At 42.9% G+C, this 21,321-nt stretch overlaps 1 protein-coding gene across 1 annotated transcript in view; it reads left to right on the plus strand.

The window, feature by feature from the left end:
* The window catches only part of PTDSS1 (phosphatidylserine synthase 1), a 43,288-nt gene that overhangs the window by 13,192 nt on the left and 8,775 nt on the right, over nucleotides 1-21,321 (plus strand). Inside the window, exons 5-11 of the mRNA XM_063130979.1 lie at nucleotides 1,153-1,311; nucleotides 4,300-4,451; nucleotides 7,018-7,159; nucleotides 9,513-9,625; nucleotides 11,377-11,442; nucleotides 17,503-17,602; nucleotides 20,057-20,125. Coding sequence (XP_062987049.1) covers nucleotides 1,153-1,311; nucleotides 4,300-4,451; nucleotides 7,018-7,159; nucleotides 9,513-9,625; nucleotides 11,377-11,442; nucleotides 17,503-17,602; nucleotides 20,057-20,125 — 801 coding nt within the window. The remainder of the gene's footprint in view (nucleotides 1-1,152; nucleotides 1,312-4,299; nucleotides 4,452-7,017; nucleotides 7,160-9,512; nucleotides 9,626-11,376; nucleotides 11,443-17,502; nucleotides 17,603-20,056; nucleotides 20,126-21,321) is intronic.

Consider the following 21,321-nt stretch of genomic DNA (forward strand, 5'->3'; position numbering starts at 1 on the left):
AGTGGTTTTGCATAACTCTTGTGCAATGTGTTGTGCACTCCCATCGTGCCTCTACCCATTTTGCAGTGCATTGTGAGTTGCACAGCTGCTCGCACAACCGCTTGGGCTGATACAGAGACTCTAGATATGGAATGTTTTCCATGCAAGGAAAAACAAAATAGTATGTTTTCCATGCAAAAGGCTAAACAAAATGAACAAGAGGGCAGTGTTGCAAAGAAAAAAGCTTTGGGGCTTTTGGGAGTCAAACAAGAAGGTGCAAACGTTTCACAAACAGTTTATCTTCCTCCAAAATGTGTGCCTCTTTCAGTGACTGGAAGAATGCTTTTTCCCCCTTTTCTTTTTTGGAGTAGAGTTGCAAGGAAAATGCATACCCTGGCCAATACATGTCCAAGTAGTGGTGGCATATTCTTCATAGTCCTGATTGGCTGCTCCTTGTTTGAAAAATAGCCCTTCTTCCTGGTAGCAGTGACATCAAAGCTAGTTTAGAATGAAGACAGAGTTTCAGGAGTTTGGTATCAATGTCCTGCTTAGCTGCTTGAGTCAGTAGTGCAGGGCAGATAAATATTTGCAATAACTTATTTCAGTTGCAGAATTTAGCTATTTTGGATACAGAATCTGGGGTACCTTGATCTGGATGTTGATAATCACAGACTAATTAATGATAATAGGTAATTATCTAGCCCTCAAGATTTTTTTAAAAATGAAACATTTTTCTTAAGTTGTGAAAAGTGGGTCACATGAATAGGTGAAGACAAGTAGAACCCAGATTTAGAAGATGCTAAGTTGGTTGTAAACAAGGCAAGTTGGCAGTACTTGATAGAGATGTCCATTACTGTTATCCAGAAATAAAGAGCATGTGCTTTAGTATCTATATTAGGCTTACCAATTGCAGACCATACTCTGGAAGAAAAGCATCCTCTATTATTGTAGTTTATTATAATGTATTTTAATCTCTGTTTCTGTAAACTGCTTTGAGATATATTTTGATAAGGTAAGCTCTATATACATTGATTGATTAAATAAATAAACTAGTGGGTTGTGATTTTGTTAATAAAATGTTTCCAGAGTAGACTTTAGATGCTGCTGTCTCTGTCTGTCTGTCTGTCTGTCTCTCTTTCTCTCTCTCATTTCTTCTCCCCAAATCACCAACAGGAATATGCTGTGAATTGTCACGTTATCACTTGGGAGCGAATCCTCAGCCATTTTGACATATTTGCTTTTGGACATTTCTGGGGCTGGGCAATGAAGGCTTTGTTGATCCGCAGCTATGGGCTGTGTTGGACAATTAGCATCACCTGGGAGCTAACTGAGGTAGGTTGTGTGTTTGCAATGAAGAGATATTACTGCACAGGGCAGCTGATGCTGTTTGATGTTTCTAGCACGCCAAAGAATTTGCTGACAGCTGAATCCCAGCTAAAGCGAAATACAAGCCTTACAAAATGCCATTGTTTCAGGAAGGAAATGTATATCCTTGGGGTGGGAAATATCTGTTCAGTCATTGATGTGTCTTTACTAGCCATTTGTCAACTTCAGTCCTGTGCATAATTGTTTTGGGTGCCCAATTCAGATTTACTTGGATGTTCAGGGCAGCATATCCAGTTAAGTTTATGGAGGGCACAATGCTATGGCGATAGTTGTCAGCCTCCAAACTTGGAGGCTGATAACTATTCAATCCAGGGCAGCCGGAGCACGGAGGTGATCCCCACCTCTGTGCTCCAGTCACCCTGCATTTTTGGTTAGATGGGTGATTTTTCCTGTCAAGCCGGGAAGCTTCAGAGCGGGAGGCGAAGAGGCCACACAGCACATAGGAAGTTGCTTAAAGTGACTTCTGCAGTCTCCTCCCCACCCCTGGGACGGCCCCCATTTCCCATCTTTGTGCTCCATTTCCGAGCATGGAGACAGGGAAGAACTGTGCCAGCTGCAAGAGGGAGGGGAGCGCAGTTTCTGGGCTCCGAGGTTGGAGCCCTGGTTCCAACCTTAAAACCCAGAAACCAAAAAATCCTATACTAACCAGATGCTGTCTAGGGGAACATAGGATTGGGCCCTTACTCAGTGACTTGGATTATATAGTAGATGAATGTAGACTTTAGTACTGCTATGGGGCAGGTGTTGACAACCTGGTGCCCTCCAGATGTTTGGGACCACAATTCCCATAATCCCTTACTGTTGGCAATGCTGGCCAGGACTTAGGGGAGTTGTAGTCCAAAATGTACCAGGTTGCCTACTCCTACTATAGGGTATGTGCACATTGCCTGTTTTTTATATTGAAACCAGCAATACAGTTCTTACCCTTACTGTAGCATGCAATAATGTGTGCCACTTCAGGGATGCAGCCAAGTGATTTCATGACTGGACACCATTTCGCAGGAACTTTTGATATAACTTGAAAATGTTATCATACAGTTAAGGTATTGAAAGGATTTTGCTCTTGTAATCTTTATCAAAGCAAGGATGTTTAATATGACCTCCATTATTGAACATCCACACCAAAGCTGGTTAATCTTTTCATTTATCTTTGGAAGCTACAATTGTATGTCCCTAGGTCAAAAAGTATTAGGTTACATAAGAATGATCCTCCAGTGTTGGACAGGAATTAAAGCAATGTGCACTTCCTATTAGATCAAGCTAAACATTTTAACAAGGCAGAATAAAATCTCTGCTGATGGCTTGAAGCCATATGCGCTCTACAAGGGACAAATCAACCTGTTTAGTTATTTTTCCGGCTAGTTAAAATTGATCAAGTGTAGCATAGGCTTGGACCAAGTAAGCTGCTTAAGCCATTCCCTCTATCCACTAGTTCGCTCTGCAATGCTCCATCCCATGTTGACTGTAGTTCAATATAAAATTATCAGTGCCCTTTCCAATGGTGTCAGAAAGTGGTCCTCCATGTGTGACATGTTGCATCTTTTCAGCATGCTTCCAGCAGTAAAAATGTGCTTTCTGCATCATGCGATGAATTTGAAGGTCAATGGTTTGTGCTTTTTGTTCAGATCTATCAAGACATAATTATGTGACAACCGAGTGTGTTTTGTGCTTAAGAAAGTGCACAAACCTCTGTGGATCAATCTCTCCCTGATTATACTGCATTGGTTCTTAAAATCATAATGTTCCTAATGATCTAAAGTCTTAACCATGCCAACACGTGAGTGTCCAATGGTGTGACATACTTAGCAGGAACCTCACAGCAGTGTTCCTCTGGCTCTGCAGGGACAGTTCAAGAGTGTCAGTATTAAAGCAGCATCCTATAGCAACTTTAATTCAAGGTGTTGACTTAATTCAGGCTTGAGGAATCGTCCGACTTACACCCTGAATCGTTACCAAAAGTCTATGACTGTTGCAGAGTTAAGCTCACATTTCAAGTTATCCATCTGGAATTCAGTATCTCCTCTCAATGGGAAAAAATAGATCATGGGGGGTTGGATTTTTTTTTAAAAAAATTTTTTTTTGCTTGGAAGCCATGCCTTAAACAGTGAATAACTTCTGTATGCATCCTTTTGAATACATGTTAATCAGAATAGGTTTCCACACCCTGGAGCACAAGGGGAACCTACAAGAATGGGAGGTGCAGCTTTCATCACTGTTCAGATTCATTTTTTGTAACCTATCTGCACTAGTCTGTTTCAAAGTTGCTGGAGTAAGTCCACTTCAGCACAGATACCTGTCTTCTAAAACCACAGTTGGTAACTGATGCCAAATTTAAAAGGGCAGAATTCAATGGAAAACATTCTTAGGGTGCAATCCTATGCAGGTTTAGACAGAAAAAAGTTCCACAACTCCGAGTATTCCCTATCCAGCATACTAAGGGTTTTAGGGCTTTTTTCTGATAGGATTGGACCCTTAGACATTTAACAGCTCGCACTGTTTCCCCCCCAAATTGTGTTATAAAATATATATAGAAACTCTCATTGTGTAATTGAAGCATGTTAACTCAAAGCATGTTTTAACAGTGTATATATTCTAAATAATTATTTGTGGCAAGGTTGTTCTGTTTAATGCAGAATGTTGGCACCTCCCCAGGCAACCAATTTAACACCGAACAATTGCTACTGTCTTTTTGAAACATACAACTGTGACTTTAGAGAGCAAGCAAAACAGTGCTTTCTTGCCAAGAAGCACAAACTGATCTAAAGCCCTCTGAAATCACAGGTCGACAGTCTTTGGTCCAATTCCGCTGTAATATGAGAAATGTTTTCTGTATTTTCAACACCTGTTCTTATGTATGAATCACATTTTTATATTGAAAAGAAACCTTTGTCTGTATGAATTTCTCACCCGGAATCTTTTTGCTGTATTCTGTAGCTGTTCTTCATGCATCTGCTGCCTAATTTTGCTGAGTGCTGGTGGGATCAAGTCATTTTGGATATCCTGCTATGTAACGGGGGTGGCATCTGGTTGGGCATGGTAGTTTGCCGTTGGTTGGAGATGAGGACCTATCACTGGGCAAGCTTCAAGTACGTCTCAAATACAAGCCGATAAGCATTGTATAAATGATACTGCAATATGAAAACTCTGAAATTAACATTTGGGAGATTGTAAATTGTAGAGGTTGTCCAGTTGCAGGCCACTTAAACACTTACATTTATTCATGCCAAGAGCCTTGTGTGGCACAGAGTGGCAAGCGGCAGTTACTGCAGCCGAAACTCTCCCCAAGGCCTGAGTTCGATCCCAGCGGAAGCTGGTTCTCAGGCAGCTGGCTCAGGTCGACTCATCCTTCCGAGGTTGGTAAAATGAGTACCAGCTAGCTGGGGGAAAGGTAACTGCGACTGGGGAAGGCAATGGCAAACCACCCCTCTACAAAGTTTGCCAAGAAAACGTCAGCAAAAGCAGGTGTCCCTCTAGGAGTCAACAATGACTCAAGTGCTTGCACGAGAGGTTCCTTTCCTTTTCCTTATTCATGCCAGTATTTCTGGATTCCCAGTAAAATGGAATATTCTAAAACTACACTTATTTACTAGGTGTTATCCCAAAACTTAAACCTCATATTAGATTTACTTATGTAGACTGGAAATGACAAGGTATGCAGCCTTACAAACCTTACTGTCTTGAATGATGCCTAAATCAGTATGGGTGCTGTGATTTTTTTAAAAAAAAAATCTGTTTCCCTGTGTTGTTGATGGATAACAGCATTGTGAATGGATTACAATATTTATCCAAAGAGGCACAAGTAAAGAGATGGTGGCAATTCGTGGTCTCTGTTCTTCATTTTAAATTCCCATCAGCAACTTCTGATTTACCTCTTAGGCAGCAATTCCAAACGTATCTGGAACTAAGCTTCATTGAATACAGTGGGTTTACTTCTGAGTAAACATGTATAGGATAGTAATCATGTAACCAAATATATGGCTCAGTTACATAAACAACTTTCCAAAATGACACCCACAAACAGGCAACACACACCTTAACTCTGTTCTCTTACTATGTTAATATAATTTAAGTAATATTGAAAGAAGAAAGCTCCCTTGGTTTTTAATCATTATATAATTAAAATTGTAGAATTGGAGTGTACAGGCTATTCTGTACTAATCTATTTCATGTTGTTGTTTTTTAAATATGAAATTGTGTGGGGAGTGAAAGTACAAAAGGTGAGGACTTTATTTAAAGGTTTCCCATTTTGCCTATTCTTTTTCAAAAAATGATTTTCTGCTGTTCTCTGCATTGCCCCTCTGGGAATACAGCCTCCATTTTAAGCTTTGATCCTGTACTTCTCACAAGCAGGGATCAAGAATGTTATAGTTGCATACTCAGCCAAGTAATTTAGGACTTTATTATAAGGTGGCCTCTTTGTACCCCCTAGGTGCTTACTGTTGATGGCCGTTTTTGCTGAATAAAAAGCAAAGAAAACCCACTCTCATTCCTGGCAATTATTAAGTCAGTTGCATTTGCTCCCAGTAGCCAGGATCCAAAGAGCCCTGTGCACGAAAGGGAAGTACTTCCATGCATACAAAGTTGGATTGCTCGTTTCCCTTTCTAGCTGCACTGCCTTCCTACTTGTTTATAGTGGCCATATGCCATATCTAAAAATAGCAACAGTTAAATAAAATCACAAAGTTATAAAATTCGAAATGTCCTTCCAGATGGACCTCATATACACCATGCAGATCCATTTATCTAAATAACGGTTGATCACATCAAAATAAATTTGTTGTGATTTGCCAAAGGGTAGGACGTCTACTTTCATTTTCAAATGAGTATTCAGTTCTTTTTGTTACTTAGATCAGTGTTCATATCCCTCTGGCTGTGAAGGGGAGAAATGTACTCTGAACTCAGGTGGCATGGGGCAACTACATAAGTAACGAGGGATATCCTCTGTTACCCCTTTACCACAGATGTAACGATGCATGTTTAAAAGGAATCTTTCTAGAGTTTTCATCTGATGCTTCTGAGGGGATTGTGCCTCCTTATGCCACATTGATTGGTGCTCCCAAGGGATCGTTAAATAGTTAAAAAAAAAAGTGTCGGGATCTTTCAAATATTTTTCCTCAAAGGGAGCAGTTTTTCAAAAGCTTAGTATTTGTTTTGAGTTTTTTTAAGTGACTATGTGAATAATGTAGGAAATTGTTCTCCGTGTGCAATCCCATGCATGTTCAGATACGGGAAAAGGCCTTACAGTTTCCAGCCTGCCCCAGCCAGCATGGCTGGTTGGGGCATGCTGGGAGTTGTAGGACTTTTTTCTGTCTAAACATGCATAGGATTCCACGTTAAGAACAATGTACCACGATGTGTTTTAAGCATTGCATCTCTAAGTGCTTTAAATTTTTCAGCTTTGTTACATTCCAAGAGTGAAATGTGTATGTGAAAGAGCGCTTTGGTGCAGGCTTCTTTTGATAGCACACAGTTGCTTGCTTAATTAGAATAGTTTCTAAGTCCTGCTTCTTAACACACTTTTCTCTGCAATATGCACACGGCCTCTTGTTGTGAATCACACTACGGTAGAGCCATGCTGTATCGTGATTTGTTATATGGTGATTCAGTGTTGCTTCCTTTCTTCTTTTAACAGTTGTCCTCATCTACTTTCAGGGACATTCACACTACCACAGGTAAAATCAAGAGAGCTGTGTTACAGTTCACTCCGGCAAGCTGGACTTACGTTCGCTGGTTTGATCCCAAGTCTTCATTTCAAAGAGTGGCTGGAGTATACCTTTTCATGATTATCTGGCAGGTAAAAAGCAAAAACAACCACAAAACCCTGTGACATCAAAGCCCAGACCATCTCAACTGACCACTTGACTATATCTGGTCAGTGTAGATTATGTGTAATGTACACATAAACTAAAGAGGGTGCCGATGGAGATATTTGAGTTCCTATTGTATGTTTTTTTAGGAAACTTAAAGTGTGCAGGGTAGCTTACAGGAAAAAATATTAAAATGAAACAGTTAAAAGAGCAACATAAAATAGTTAGCAGAAATAAAACTGCAAAGCAGGTTCAAAGCGATCAGCAGAAATAAAACCAAAGTCTTTGTCTGGTTTCAAAATGACATCAAAGTAGGCACCAAGTAAGCCTCCCTGAGTAGAACATTTCACAGCCAGGTATAGGTAATCCAGGATAAAGTGCAATCCAGTGGATGAAAAGCTGGGATTGGTACGGAGTGAATTAGTTCAAGTTAGATTTGAGTGAATCGATGCCTGCCAGGGATGGATTATGAGACCATGAACAATGTACAGCTGCTCTCAACCTTTGTTCTGTAAAATGGGCCTATCTTGTGTGGTGGAAATTAAATTCCACAAATATTGCAGCATACAATTCGAGAGTGATCCTATGGTCCTGGAGTGAGCATTCCAGGGACCATAGGATAGTCTGGATCCCCCCCTCCAAGACTGGAGACAGCACTCCAACCTTGGAAGGGAGAGTTGGAGACTTGCCCCCCTGTCCTCTCACTGCCTGTGTAGAGAGAGCCATGTGGGCTGCCTCTCCGAGGTTGGAAAGGAGAGAAAAGAGAGATGTTCCGGTGAGCAGGGAGAGGAGAAGACTGGAGAGGCCAGGATACGATTTATCCCGAGCCTTCTCCAGCCTCTTTCCTTCCCCCTCTGAAGTGCCCTTGCTGGGCAGGCGAAAAAGCAACGAATGGAGGCCATGGAGGCAAAGATTGCCTCTGCCTCTCTTCCTGCCCTAATTGGCTTCAGCCCGGCAGAGCATAGGAATTGCAAGGGCGCAATCCTAGCGATAGGATTGCACCCTTAGTAGTAATGAAAATGAAATGAAAACATTTATTAGAATTAAGATCTTTGCCTTGAACATCTTCTGATGTTTTAGTTCTCAGTACGTCTACTTATTAAATATCTAAGAACTTGCAACTACAGAGATGCAGTTCAATTAAAAAAAAGGTAAGCTAAAATACATTTGATATGGAATGTCATTTAATGAAATGTAGTTTTTCCTCTATGCCCTCCATTCTTTGCTTTTTCGCCTGTCTAGCAAGGACACTTCAGAGGAGGAGGGAGAGAAGCTAGAGGAGACTCAAGATAAATGAAATGTCCTTTTTTCACAGAGAAGTATATTATTAATGCTACTGTTTAGTACACAACTGTGTCTAACATTAGTGCTAATGATGTTGAGTTAGCATTAACCAAATGCTTGCACAACGCTTGCTAGGGCAATGGGGAAAAGTGGCTATTACTGCTTTTTCCCATGGCCCTAGCAAGCGCTAGTTACGTTGTGCAAGCATTTGGTTTATGCTAGTTCAACATCATTAGCACTAGTGCTGAAGCACAGTTGGATGATATCCATATATTAGAAACCTAGAAGTATCATTGAAATATCAATGATATTTCTGTATTCACATGATACAGTGATTTGAGTGCCGGACTAGACGTGGGGGAAACCAGCTTTAAATCACTACTGAGCATGAAGATCACTGGACCAGTCACGTCCCTCAGCCTAACCATCGTTATGGGCTGTTGGGAGTAGAACCTGTGAGAGGAGAACTAGGCCTTGTGGGCCTGACCTCCTTGGAGGAAGGGGCAGATAAAAATGGAATAGTGAAATAAAGTAAGATGCGACGACTGCCCAAGACATTTTGGTGTCCAACACAGAAAATCCAAATGGTGTCTTCATGGTGGTAAAATCCAGCAATAAATTTGGTCATTAACAAGAGTGATTCTCTTTAATGGTACCAGAAAACCTGCCATTTCAAATGGGCCATTTCACCCTACATAGTGGCAGGGCCAGCTATAATAAATTGGATCACATTTGTCAAGAAAAGTGTAGCAGCTCCACAAATTTTATGACTCCAACGTACTGAAAGGGAGAGAGAAAGAGAAAGAAAGGAGAAGAGAGATGATAATATGTTTCTGTCTTCAAAATGGAGGCATTTAAACACATTGATTACCTGGCAGTCTCATCCTATCAGTGTAATACATGATTCACTGTTCACAACAGTACCATGTATATATCACCCTGAAGCAGTTGCCAAAATATTGGCAACTCTTTCAAAAAAGACTGTCATCTATCTTGTTTGTCCAGAAAAAACAGTGTTGTTAGCTGATTATTTTCTTCTTGATCCTTCCTTTTTAGTTGACTGAATTGAACACATTTTTCTTGAAACATATATTTGTTTTCTATGCAAGTCACCCTTTAAGTTGGGGTAGGATCCTCTTCATTGGAATCATTACAGCACCTACTGTGAGGTATTTTTTCTTTGTTCCATGTTGTTCCCTGTCTAAATGCTTGGAAACCAGCCAGAGCTGTAGCTTCAGGGGAGCTGGGAGGGGCCAGGGTCTTCCCTGAACACTTTTAGCTTTCATTGGAAAAAGTAAGCCTCTGTCTGGTCATTTCACTTGTGCAGATATAGGCTTGGTTTGGACCATAATGTACATGAGACATACATTATGGTGGGGCATGAGAGAGGGCTTTCTCTGTTGTGGCACCCTGCTTGTGGAATATCTTCTACTTGGAGGCCCAACTGGCGCCGATGTTGGCCGTTAAGACACGGCTTTTTATAAAAGCCTTAGAGGGCTAAATTCTCCATGGTTACAAATAGTTTTAATTGTTTTTAATTGTGTTATTGCTTTTAAAGTTTTCTACTAGTTTTAATCTTTTAACGATTTAATATATTTTTAGCTGTGTAAATTGTTTATGTTTATGTTGTTCTGATTTTATCCATATACCACCCTGAGATCCCAATGATAATAGAGCAGGATACAAATATTATAATAAATAAATGAATAAAGCTAAACCACAGTTCCGTGTTCCGTGAATGAACAACAGCAAGCCTCCTGCTCGCACACTCGCATCTTCAGCACAGCTGTGAAGTTAGACGAATCCTTCCCCACTTTTAAACTAGCCAGACTTCCTCATTATGTCCAAATTGGAGCAATTCTGGTTAGTTTTAAACACACCACAGTTTGATCCTGTCTTATTTGAAAAACAAAACATAGTTTAACTACAAAGTCTCTCCCCCCAACCATCCCCAATTCCCAGCCCCGTTCACTTCTGATCTCCATCACTAGAGCAATGCTGGAAGAGGAGAGTGGGGAACTGGGCTAACTGCAGCTAAAGAATGTAGTGCTACATTACGATTTACCTGTATGTCCGAAAAGAGCCATACAGTAAAGTGCAGGCAGCATTCCAACCTATTGCGCTTAAATAACATTAATCGTATTAGACTGCCTGTAGTTATATTTTGGCTGTTCAACGATTCCTTGCCTCCTGATTACAGGCCTGAAACCGACGTTGCTATCTTCGAACACAGCTTTGGTTCGCATTCAGTTAACATATTTCTGCGCAGTGCAATCTTACTCGGAAGGAAGTCCTTCCGAGGATTGCTCTCAGTAAGGTGCACATAGGTTTGCAAGTTTTAGGGTGCAATCTTACACATGTTTAGGCAGAAAAAAATCCTACAACTCCCAGCATGCCCCCACTAGCCATGCATGGCTGGGGCATACTGGGAATTGTATGATTTTTCTGTCTAAACATGCATAGGATTGCACCCTTACTTTGTACAGCACCCTGAGAAACCAGGGACTTCACCAGCAGCAGCAGGCAAGGTTGCTTTGCATGGTGCCGGCCCAGTCCTTTTGTCCGTGATGGGAGAGGCATGGAACTCTGTGCCTCTCCCAGCACAAAGAAAGGTTTAAATGCCAGTGGGGGGTGGGGAGGGCAGGGGCGGGCAGGGGCAGGTGATGACCTCAGTAGGTGTGGCTGCATCCAAACGATGGAGGACCTGGGGTGGGGGTGAGTAATCTGCCCCCCTACCTGAATCTGGCTCTTGTTTAGTTCCCCTGTCCTAGAGGCCTTACAGTGTCTAATTAATTGCACTCTTTTCTGATAAAACTGAATAGGAGTAACAATTTTTTTTTTTTTTTTTGCTAGAGATCATTGAAATGTACAATTCTCTTTTTCACTGATCCTCCCCCCCCCCTCTCGTTTCTTGTTCCAGACAGTACTATGCTTACCTCACAGACACACAATGTAAACGTGTAGGAACTCAGTGCTGGGTATTTGGGTAAGTTTTTCTTGAGGCTGAAAAAATTATGGCTCTTGTGGTCTGACTCAACGAGAAGAGCAAGCTCCCTGAGAATAACGAATTTATGTTAAATATTGCTTACATTTATTTCCTATTTGCCTTCTGTGGAAATCAAGATGCCATACATAGGAATCCAGACTGATTCCCATCCGGGCCCTGTCCAGACCCAGGCCTGCTTAATATCAGCAAAATCGTTGCTTCATGTGTCTTCAAAGCATGGACTGGAGCCAACAAATAGCTTAGATGTTTCTTTTCTCTGAAATAGTGGCTGGAAAGTAATCTTGGCTACTTAATGCTTCAAATTGGAGTTGTGACGTTGATTAGTTTAGACTTTAAATTTAGCCCTATTCAAGTGGTCTTTTCTCCATGCAGTTAATTGAGAATGAAGAGAAAGCAGAGCTGTGCATGGGTTCCAGCTCATGGCAGCAACCTTAGGCACCTATGCACATTCAGTGGTCCTCCCCTCTGCAGATGTGCCCCATAGTGCCTAGGGTGGGTGGGGTGGGGTCAGCTTGGGTAGCCCCCCCCCCTCCACGATTTTGGTCACGTGAAGAAAATAATACCTGCATAGGACTTTTATATGCTGCTGTTCTGCCAGGGCAACTGTTCACCTCTCTCAGCATGTAAACTGAAAATAAGAACAACGCACCAAATAAAGTATCATCAGTGAACATTTCAGCAAGCATTCATTTCCATACATAATAATAGCATTTCAATCATATTTCACTTATAATCCTTTAGAGAAAAAGCTTAATCTAAAATTGAAAAGAATCAGGCAAGTCAAAAAGCAGTGGGAATTTCTAGACCATGCCTTATCCCGGGGATCAACCCGGGATCATCCCTGTGCATGCACATGACGCACAGGGGATCCCTGGGCCAGGGAGGGAAGATCCCTCCATCGCCCCGGGATAACCTGGACAGCTTTTGGCCCGGTCTTGGTATCCCCAGTCTTGGTATCATCCCGAGACCGCGGGAGGTGTGGGCGGCCATCCTGGTTTCGTCCCGGCTCCTCGCGAGTAAATGTGAGGAACCGGGCACAGAGCTCTTAACAGGTGGAGGGGAGCAGGGATGTTTTGGGTTTTTTTAACTTATTTTTTAGCTGGAGTGCAGGTGCGCCCAGCTGCTTTTCTTTTTTAAAAAAATGGCGGGCGCGACGTCCTGCTTCCTCCCTGGACGTCGCGCGCTGCATGTGAATGCAGGGGGTGGATCTCGCAATCAGTATATCGTGAGATCCTCCCCCCTCTGCTGGGAGGTGTAGACATGCCCTCTGTATAGATATTTAAAATGCCAACGTATAGCAGTCAGCCTAGTAAATGTGAGTTTCCCAAACCCTCACACCTGCCCTCTATCCTGCCCTCACACCACAGGCAGTTTCAAAAGATTTAACCATTTACTCCTCCCTTCTCTGGATGAAATACGGTGGCACCTTCACCCTCTCTTTGGTGGCAGCCAGAGTTGGTCTCTTCTCCCCCCCCCCCCCATTTTCTTTCCACCACCAGCTTCTTTTTCGAAGGCTCCTGGAACTCATGGGTGGGCCAAGGCAGGTGGAAACAGTCAAGCCTTTTGGTAGTCAGTATTTCCCTCTTCCGCACTATTTCCTTTTGGAACTGCTGAGTGTTCTATCATGTTCTATTCTCTCTCTAAAATTCCCCGTAGTCCTTCCTATTTTATTCCTGTGCCAGAGGAAAAATGTCCTAAAGCAAACCAGTTCCAAAGGCAATTGGAGCTCAGTCAGGAGACCCTTCCTTCCTGATATTTCTCTGTGGGAGAAAGTAGGATGGGCAGAGAAGAGGCTGGAGGGAGACAAAGACTTGCTCTGCCTCTCCTTTGTTCATTCTAAATCCATCGAAATATGGGGCTCGGAGTATAGAAGGGACATCCAGGAAATTGTAAGTGGGATCCATAGTGGAGCTTGTGCATGTCCTGACTTTTAGCCTTTACATGGCAGAGACTCTGTCTTGCAGTCCTCCACTTCTACTCAAATGTGAATGGTGCCTTTCAGGGTTGTGGTGGGGCTTCCGTAATTAGGGTTACACTTCAAGGAGAGAATTCTACAGTGAGCGTTAGTCACAGACCTGGTTTGCATATCATGACCCAGTTCCTAAGTTGTTAAGCCCAGGAATTGGCAGAACTGACTAATGAGCGCACTTCGCCACTTGCCACTTCCACTTTCAATTAACAACCCAGGAACACCCTGTGAATGATTGTTGGGTTAACTCTGGATTGTTTAACCCCTAAACAATCCAGAGTTCCATCATGCCCTGTTCCTGGATTGTTAATTGAAAGCAGAAATAGGTGAGTGGGCAGGAATCATCTCACTCACTCACTCACTCACAGGTACATGCTCATAAATGACTCAGTGTTGTTGAAACTGATTGGTGTCAATATTGATTGGCAATTTTCCAGGTTTCAGGGAAGAGGTTTTCCTACCTTACTTGGAAATGCCAGGGATTGACCCTGGGACCTTCTGTATTCAAAGTAGATGTTCTAGCACTGAGCTACAGCAAGTGTCTTTTGCAAGCTTCCTTCCCCTTATGGTTCTCAGGATCCATGCCTATTCTTCTCCCTCTGGCTCCATTTTATGGCTCCTATACTGCTCCAGTAATGTGTGAAGGACCTATGGTCCCTTGAAATGAGATGCAGGTTTCTCTAAAAATACAGAAACCCATCCTCTGAACATTAGGAAACTGACTCACTTTCCACTAAGCATTCTTCTGGGGTGTATGGTTTGGCTTGGCTCTGCTCTTAGAACCATACAAATGATACAAACCTGTGTAAGTTGAAACAGGCTGCAATCCTATGCATGTTTAGACAAAAAACCCTAATGGCTGACTGGAAAGATCTGGAAGTTGTCGGACTTTTTTCTGTCTAAACATGTAAAAGATTTTTTCTTGCTTGTAGGTCTTTCTTGGCATAATGCAGCAACTTGATTAGTTCTGCTTGTGGCACTCTGTAGCATGGATTCTTCAGTGAAAGGAGGATGTGGATATTGATGTGTGAAATAATCTGTCTTGGGCTGAGCTAGATGACCTTCAGGCTATTTCTGGCTTTCCGTAATCCTCTTGAACCTATTGTGTTTTCTCTCTCTTCCACACAAACAAAAAATAGAGGAAAGAAAAACAAATCAGGCTAAAATAGCTCAGACTTTCAAAGGAAGACTTTTCCGATCATGAAGTTACAGAAATAGCAGTGTTCGGATCAGTACAGTCTGCCCTTCTAGAGAAGGTCATGCTGAGCTAATAGGCACTGGGGGACTGCTGCCTCGTGCTTTTGGCAAATATCAAAGAGGCTGGTTTCTTCTGCTGGCTTAGCCTTGGTCAGGAACATTTCCCTGTCATCATTCGCTCCATGTCTGATCCGTCTTCAAAGTCTTGTTCTCAACGTCATTAGAACAGCTAGCACTTGTTCTACTGTTAGTCCAAAAAAAAAAAAAGATTCTTTCCAGGTAATATGTCTGCTTTCCTGAGTAATGTTTGTTCAGAAATACCACTGTTGTTAAACTTATGTAGAAATGGCAGGCTTCAGGGCTAGTCCAAAACATTTTGATGCCCAAGTCAGGAAATTTAAATGACACTCCTCTCCAGCTAAATAACCTTAGAACAGAAGAACCCTGCTAGATTACAGCAAAGGCCCACCTAGGCCAGCACTTCGTTCACACAGTGCTAGCCCTGGCTGCATTCGCACAACATAACGAGCTGCGCGGCTGAGAGTAATTACCCTAATCCGGATGGTACGCATGGCAGGGGAAATAAGCCACCATGGCTTATTTCCTCCTCCATGATTGAGTGAAGCAGGAGACTGCCTCTCATACTGAAGGTAATCTATAGCCATTGTGACCAGTAGCCACTGATAGACTGGGAAGTCATCCTGTGCACGTCTTGATGAAATGAATGAGGAGATATGCAAGGGCCATGGCATGTACTGGGGCTTGTGATTCTTTCTGGCTTTTTTGAAGTAGTTGGAATAATCATAGTTTGACCAGGCCTGAAGATAGTCAGCTTAAGAAATGAATGTGTTGATTTTGAATGAGAGGTGCATTGCCTTCCACAAACTGGTCCAGCAGAGTGGAAGTCTAAAGTGAGTACTTTAAGTATTGATTCTGCTGCAGACATTTTAGACACATTAGAGCTACGGGCTGAGAACTTTGCTTCTTACATGTCCGCTTTTATTTAGCAACATGATGTGCTTTGCCTCAAATTTCTTTTGTGCCAGCTATTTCAGTTACGGCTTCAGGTTGCAGTATCTAGACCAGAGAATGTCAAGTTTGCTTTGAACTTGTCCTTTTAGAATGCTTTAATTGTGAGCAGAGCTTTAACTGGTGAGAGGAGAAGAGGAGCAAATAACTTGTCATCGTGCTCCTGTAGCAAGTCGATCAGGATATTTTTAATTCCCCTCCCCTCACTTTAAGTTGATCAATGCATGTGAGCCTTGACACAGTAACAGAAAAGTATAAATAAATTTAGACATGTCCCCGCCCCAAAAAGTCTGCTATTGGGAAGACCCTGCTCTCAGTGCAGGCTAACCTTATCTCCTCATAGATGAGCAGAGTCTCATCTTAAGTCCTGGGAGCTGCTCATATGGGAGAAGGTCTTGCTTGGTTTTTTTTAATGCCAAGTTCTTTCCCAGCCTAGCTACCTAAGATACTCTTAATGGAGATGCCAGGGGTTGACTTTACCACTAAGCTGTAATTGACTTCATTCAGATAACACACTACACCATGCTGCTTAACCACAAAATGGTTAACGGAATGCTTAACCATGGTTTACAGTGTCATCTGACACACGTTTTCCCCAACCATCTGCCCCGTTAACCACATTGGCCCCATTCAGACAACACGCTAAACCATGCTGGTTTTGTGTTTAAGCAGCATGGTTTAGCGTGTTGTCTGAATGGGGCCTTTGTGGTTAGGCTCACTAAGGAAAACTTAACCACAAAAGGGTTAAAAGTGTTGACTGCAAACATTCTGAACATGGTTAAGCTAACCACAAAGCCCAGAGTGTCTTCTGAACCAGGCCATTGCTTTCTTTAGAGTTTTTTTTTAAAAATTGTACTTCTGTAAACCCAGGTTTTACCCCAAGCCCACTGATAGTTCTCTCTTCTTTCTTTGTGGCCTCGTTTGTCTACAGTCCTGGTGGCATGCACCACCAAAGTTTTCTATTAGAACAGTGGTTCTCAACCTTCCTAATGCCACGACCCTTTAATACAGTTCCTCATGTTGTGGTGACCCCCAACCATAAAATTATTTTTGTTCTTCTCTACACGATCCATTGTCATGGGATGGTTTGCTAATGAAAATAATACATAACAATAGCTTTAATAATACAAAAGATGATACATGACATAGTTCAGTCAATACAGTTTCCTAAGACCATCGGAAATACGTGTTTTCCGATGGTCTTAGGTGACCCCTGTGAAAGGGTCATTCGACCCCCAAAGGGGTCCCGACCCACAGGTTGAGAACCACTGTATTAGAAGGAGTGATGACAGTATTCAGAAATCTGGTGCATTTTTGGTAATTTCATAACCCCCAAACTACAGAGTACAGAGTGATCAGGATTTAACTCCTTCCCCGGCCATTGGCTGTGTGGACGATCTGAAGCTAGTCTTTCCCTCTGTCAGGCATTTTCACATGCTTTCGACATACTATTTATGTTGCTATCTGCCTGGTGACAATGCAGAAATAGAAACATTTATCATGGATAAGAATATTGTGGTCAATGTAGGTTTTACATTTGCATTCCAAAACCATTCTTACCGAGACGTAAAAATTATCTAAGGAACCATAAAGTATCTTGTGAGGAGAAAGGGGAGCAAAGTTGTAACCAAAAAGGGGAAGGGAGTATTTGTTGGAAGTGGGGGAAGGTAAAGCTGTGGTTTCAAATGTTTTTAGAGGTGTGAGCTAGCCTGAATCTTGCTTTCCCATCCCTAAGGTGAGAATATTATAAACAAAATAATGCAGACAAAGAAAATAAAGACTGTAAAGTATGCTATGTGTTGAATTAGAAAGTTCACATTATATTTCTTTCGTCATTCCCTCAGAGTCATTGGTTTCCTTGAAGCTATTGTGTGCATCAAATTTGGTCAAGAACTCTTCTCCAAAACGCAAATATTATATGTGGTGTTTTGGCTCCTTTGTGTGGTAAGTGCCTCTTTCTCCTTTATTTTGCACACAATGAATGTTTTATCCCTTAGTTGCTATACTAAAAGTTAACTACTATGTTTACTTCCAAGTGGACACCATCTCCCTCTGGTATTTATAAGTGACTAAATGTAAGCCAGAATCTACCAAAGCAGCTGCAACCCATTCAAACATGCATATGCAGGGTTAAGTGGCAGCAACACCAGTTGCCTCCTCTGGTCAAGGTGGATATGCAGCATATTAATAATTAGTTTTTGCCCAAATGCATGCAAGTACGTGCATAGGAGTAACCTGTCAAACTCCTATGACTGACTAATATTTCTTTTAAGTGAGCGACAGACCTATTCATGATATACTCGATTTGATTTTTAAAATAATTTTTAGGGATGTGCTCCACTTCTAATCGGACCGGAGAAGCAGGAGCGGAGGGGGGGGCTTCGTCTGCCCTTAAGGCGGAGGCGAAGAGGATTGGGGGGCCGGCGGAGCATGGCGGAGAGGATCGAGGTGAACGCGGATCCTTCGCCTCGATCCGGAGCTCCGCCGGAAAGGTAAGTGGGGTTTATCGGGCCCTGCTGCTGTCGCTGTCGCCCATGCGGCGACAGCGGCAGGGCCCGGTAACCCCCCCCCCCGCCCTCCTCTCCCTTACCTGCCTCCGTCCGCGGTCCGTCAGCGTCTTCAATTAAGCCCGCGGTTCCCGGAACCGCGGGCTCAATTGAAGACGGCGACAGACCGCGGACGGAGGCAGGTAAGGTCCCCCTCTCCCTTGGTCCCTTACCGGGCTCTGCCGCCGTCGCCGCATGGGCGGTGATGGCGGCAGGGCCCAGTAACCCCCCCCCCCCGCCCTCCTGTCCCTTACCTGCCTCCGTCCGCTGTCCGTCAGCGTCTTCAGTTGAGCCCGTGGTTCCAGCAGGAAGTCTGGGCCGCTTGCGGCCCAGACTTCCTGGTGGAACCGCGGGCTCAATTGAAGATGGCGATGGACCGCGGACGGAGGCAGGTAAGGTCCCCCTCTCCCTTGGTCCCTTACCGGGCTCTGCCGCCATCGCTGCATGGGCAGGGATGGTGGCAGGGCCCGGTAACCCCCCTATGGGGGGGGGAACGGAGCTCGGAGCGGAGTGGGCACAGGCGGAGTGGGGGCGGGGCGGAGCGGCCCGATCCGAAAATGGCAGATCTGAAAGTGAAGCGGAGTGGGGGGTCCGTGCACACCCCTAATAATTTTGTGCCCCGCCCTTCAAAAACTTTCCTAGGACAGCTTAAACAATGGAGATAAACATAAAAATAGTAATGAAAATAATAATTATAATAGCAACAACAACAATAAAAAGATTAAAGTAATAATAGTAACAAAAATACAAATTAAAACAACCTACAAAAACTAAAACAGGATGGGGAAAACAGCATAAAAATACCATACATACAGCAGGCTTTCATATGAACCTTTCAAAGGTGTTGTGAAATACCTTTCCAATTGCTTCTTGAATGCAAATTGTACCATTTGTACAAAGCCAAAATGTCCTCCAAGCTGTGGTTTCTAATAATAACAGAGCATTTGTGCACTGTGGAATCCAGTGAGAGGTACATAAAAGATCCGCATGTATTCAGCGCAAACTGAAATGTCATCCAGTGGAAATGCGACCTTGCTTTCTGGTTCGGTTGCTGATGTCACACATCCTCAGCCCTGCCTCCTGGACATCTGTGCATTGATGTCCTGGTCAACGCACACATATCCAGGTGGCAAGGCTGTGGAGTGCGCAGTGACGGAGATGGGGTGAGCAGTTATGTTCCCTCTCCCCATCCATGTGTTTAGCGCTACATGTGGAAGGCAGCATCCAAGGAGATCTCCTGAGACTATTCTAAGCAGGAGTTTCTACTAATTTAAAAGGCTAACTGTGCCAGATGAGTTGCGTGGCACTATCAAGTGACTGGAAAACATGAACAGTGCAATCCTAAGCATACATACTAGAGAGTAAGCCCCACTGAGCTTAATGAGACTTGCTTCAGAATAGATGGATTTAGAATCGCATTATTAATAGCTCAGTCAAACTATGTTTGAACAGGGTGAGTAAGAAACCCTATTCCTGAATAGTGTTTTATATCTACATGATATACTGCAGAATTAAGCTGTGAGGAAAGCTAAGGAATTTCTAGCAGAATTCTCAGTCTTCATTATCTGTAGTTTTAAGGATTCTTTGGTGAAAGGCAGCCCAGTGAAAATGGCATAAAACATGGAAATGGTTCCTATATTTGTACTAGGAAAGGCGGCTCAGTTTTGGTTGTCCTTGTTCTCTTCTGTTGAGTAATTATATTACACCAACAGTGTATTGTAAGCCAGTTTGCGGGGAATGTTGACAGACGGGGGAAATCCCATCTTTAACCGAGAAATAAACACTGTTGCTGATTTTGACTCTTCTTCCCCAACTCCTTCTCCCCCCTGCTCTTCTATTTCCAATGTTGCAGGCTGTTACTACTTTCCTGTGTTTATATGGAATGGTTTGGTATGCAGACCTCTATGGGCAACGAGAAAAGGTAATGCCTATAAGAAATGCTAAACTTGGCATCAAAGCCATTTTTGATTTCTAGACCATTTGCTTCTGTGTATGCCATGTTGAAAAAATGTTGCCAAAGCATGTTGAGGTTAGGGTGAGCTTGCATGTACAGACACTATTTCTGATTCTAGTAGTGAGAGGCATAAGGATTTCAGTGTGGAACATGGGGGCCAGGATTCTCAGGAAGGTTTAAAGGCCGGTTCTTGGAGATTCAAGAAGAAATTGCAAAGAAAGCACAGTACATTGTAAGAGCATTCGTATCTCATAACAATATGGCAGTGTTGTCAACTCAAGTCAAACCTTGTTTTCTTTCCTTTTTGCAGTAGGATTTGTGCCTTTGGCATACATGCCAAGTGCACAGGCCCATTTAATGGGTAAATAATGGAGGATAAATCCATGCATAGATATTGGTATGATAGAGATGTTGGAGGAATATCTTTGGAGTGGAGTTTGCTGAGCTTTCATCAGCTGGCTACTCCGCCCACCCAGATTGGGTTCGCTTCCCGCAAGCTGGCCCTACTTGATCTGCATTGTATTGGGCCAGCTCATGGATTTTTGGGGGCGGGTTGTAAATAGAAAATTGCACAAATTGCAGCTGCAATTTGTGTGATTTGGGCAAATTACAGCCAGAATGTGTGCAAATTATGCAAATTTCTACTGCAATTTGCACAACTCTCTATTTACTAAACAAAATCAACAATAACAACAAAAATCCTAGATTTTGAGAAAAACTTGTAGGAGGCAGGTAGCAGGAATCCATCAGGCCCCAAAAGGGCCATATTTGCAAATGGAGGACATCCCTATGGCATGATGACTATACATGGCCATCTTCAGAGACAAAATGGCCATGGAATACCAGCTGCTGAGGAATGAGAGAGGGAACGCGCTCTTGTCTTCATGTCCTGTGTTTGAGCTTCTTGGAGGCATCCAGTTGACCACTATGGCAAACAAAATGCTAGTCTAGATGGCCTGATCAGGAGGGTTCTTACTTGGAGAACCAGCGAGTCGGCTGGAAATATAAGTGCTCCCGAATAATAGTTGTATGATCTTGAAATGCAGAAGAGGTCAATGCTTCTTTTTCCCCTAAATGTTACCCCTGTCCTCCATGTTCACGCACCATGACAAATCCTGGGCTTAGGTATGGTCCCCCTGCAGGAATGTGGACATTGCATTGCC

Source organism: Elgaria multicarinata, chromosome 7 (genome assembly GCF_023053635.1).
Source record: "Elgaria multicarinata webbii isolate HBS135686 ecotype San Diego chromosome 7, rElgMul1.1.pri, whole genome shotgun sequence".
NCBI classification, from domain to species: domain Eukaryota; kingdom Metazoa; phylum Chordata; class Lepidosauria; order Squamata; family Anguidae; genus Elgaria; species Elgaria multicarinata.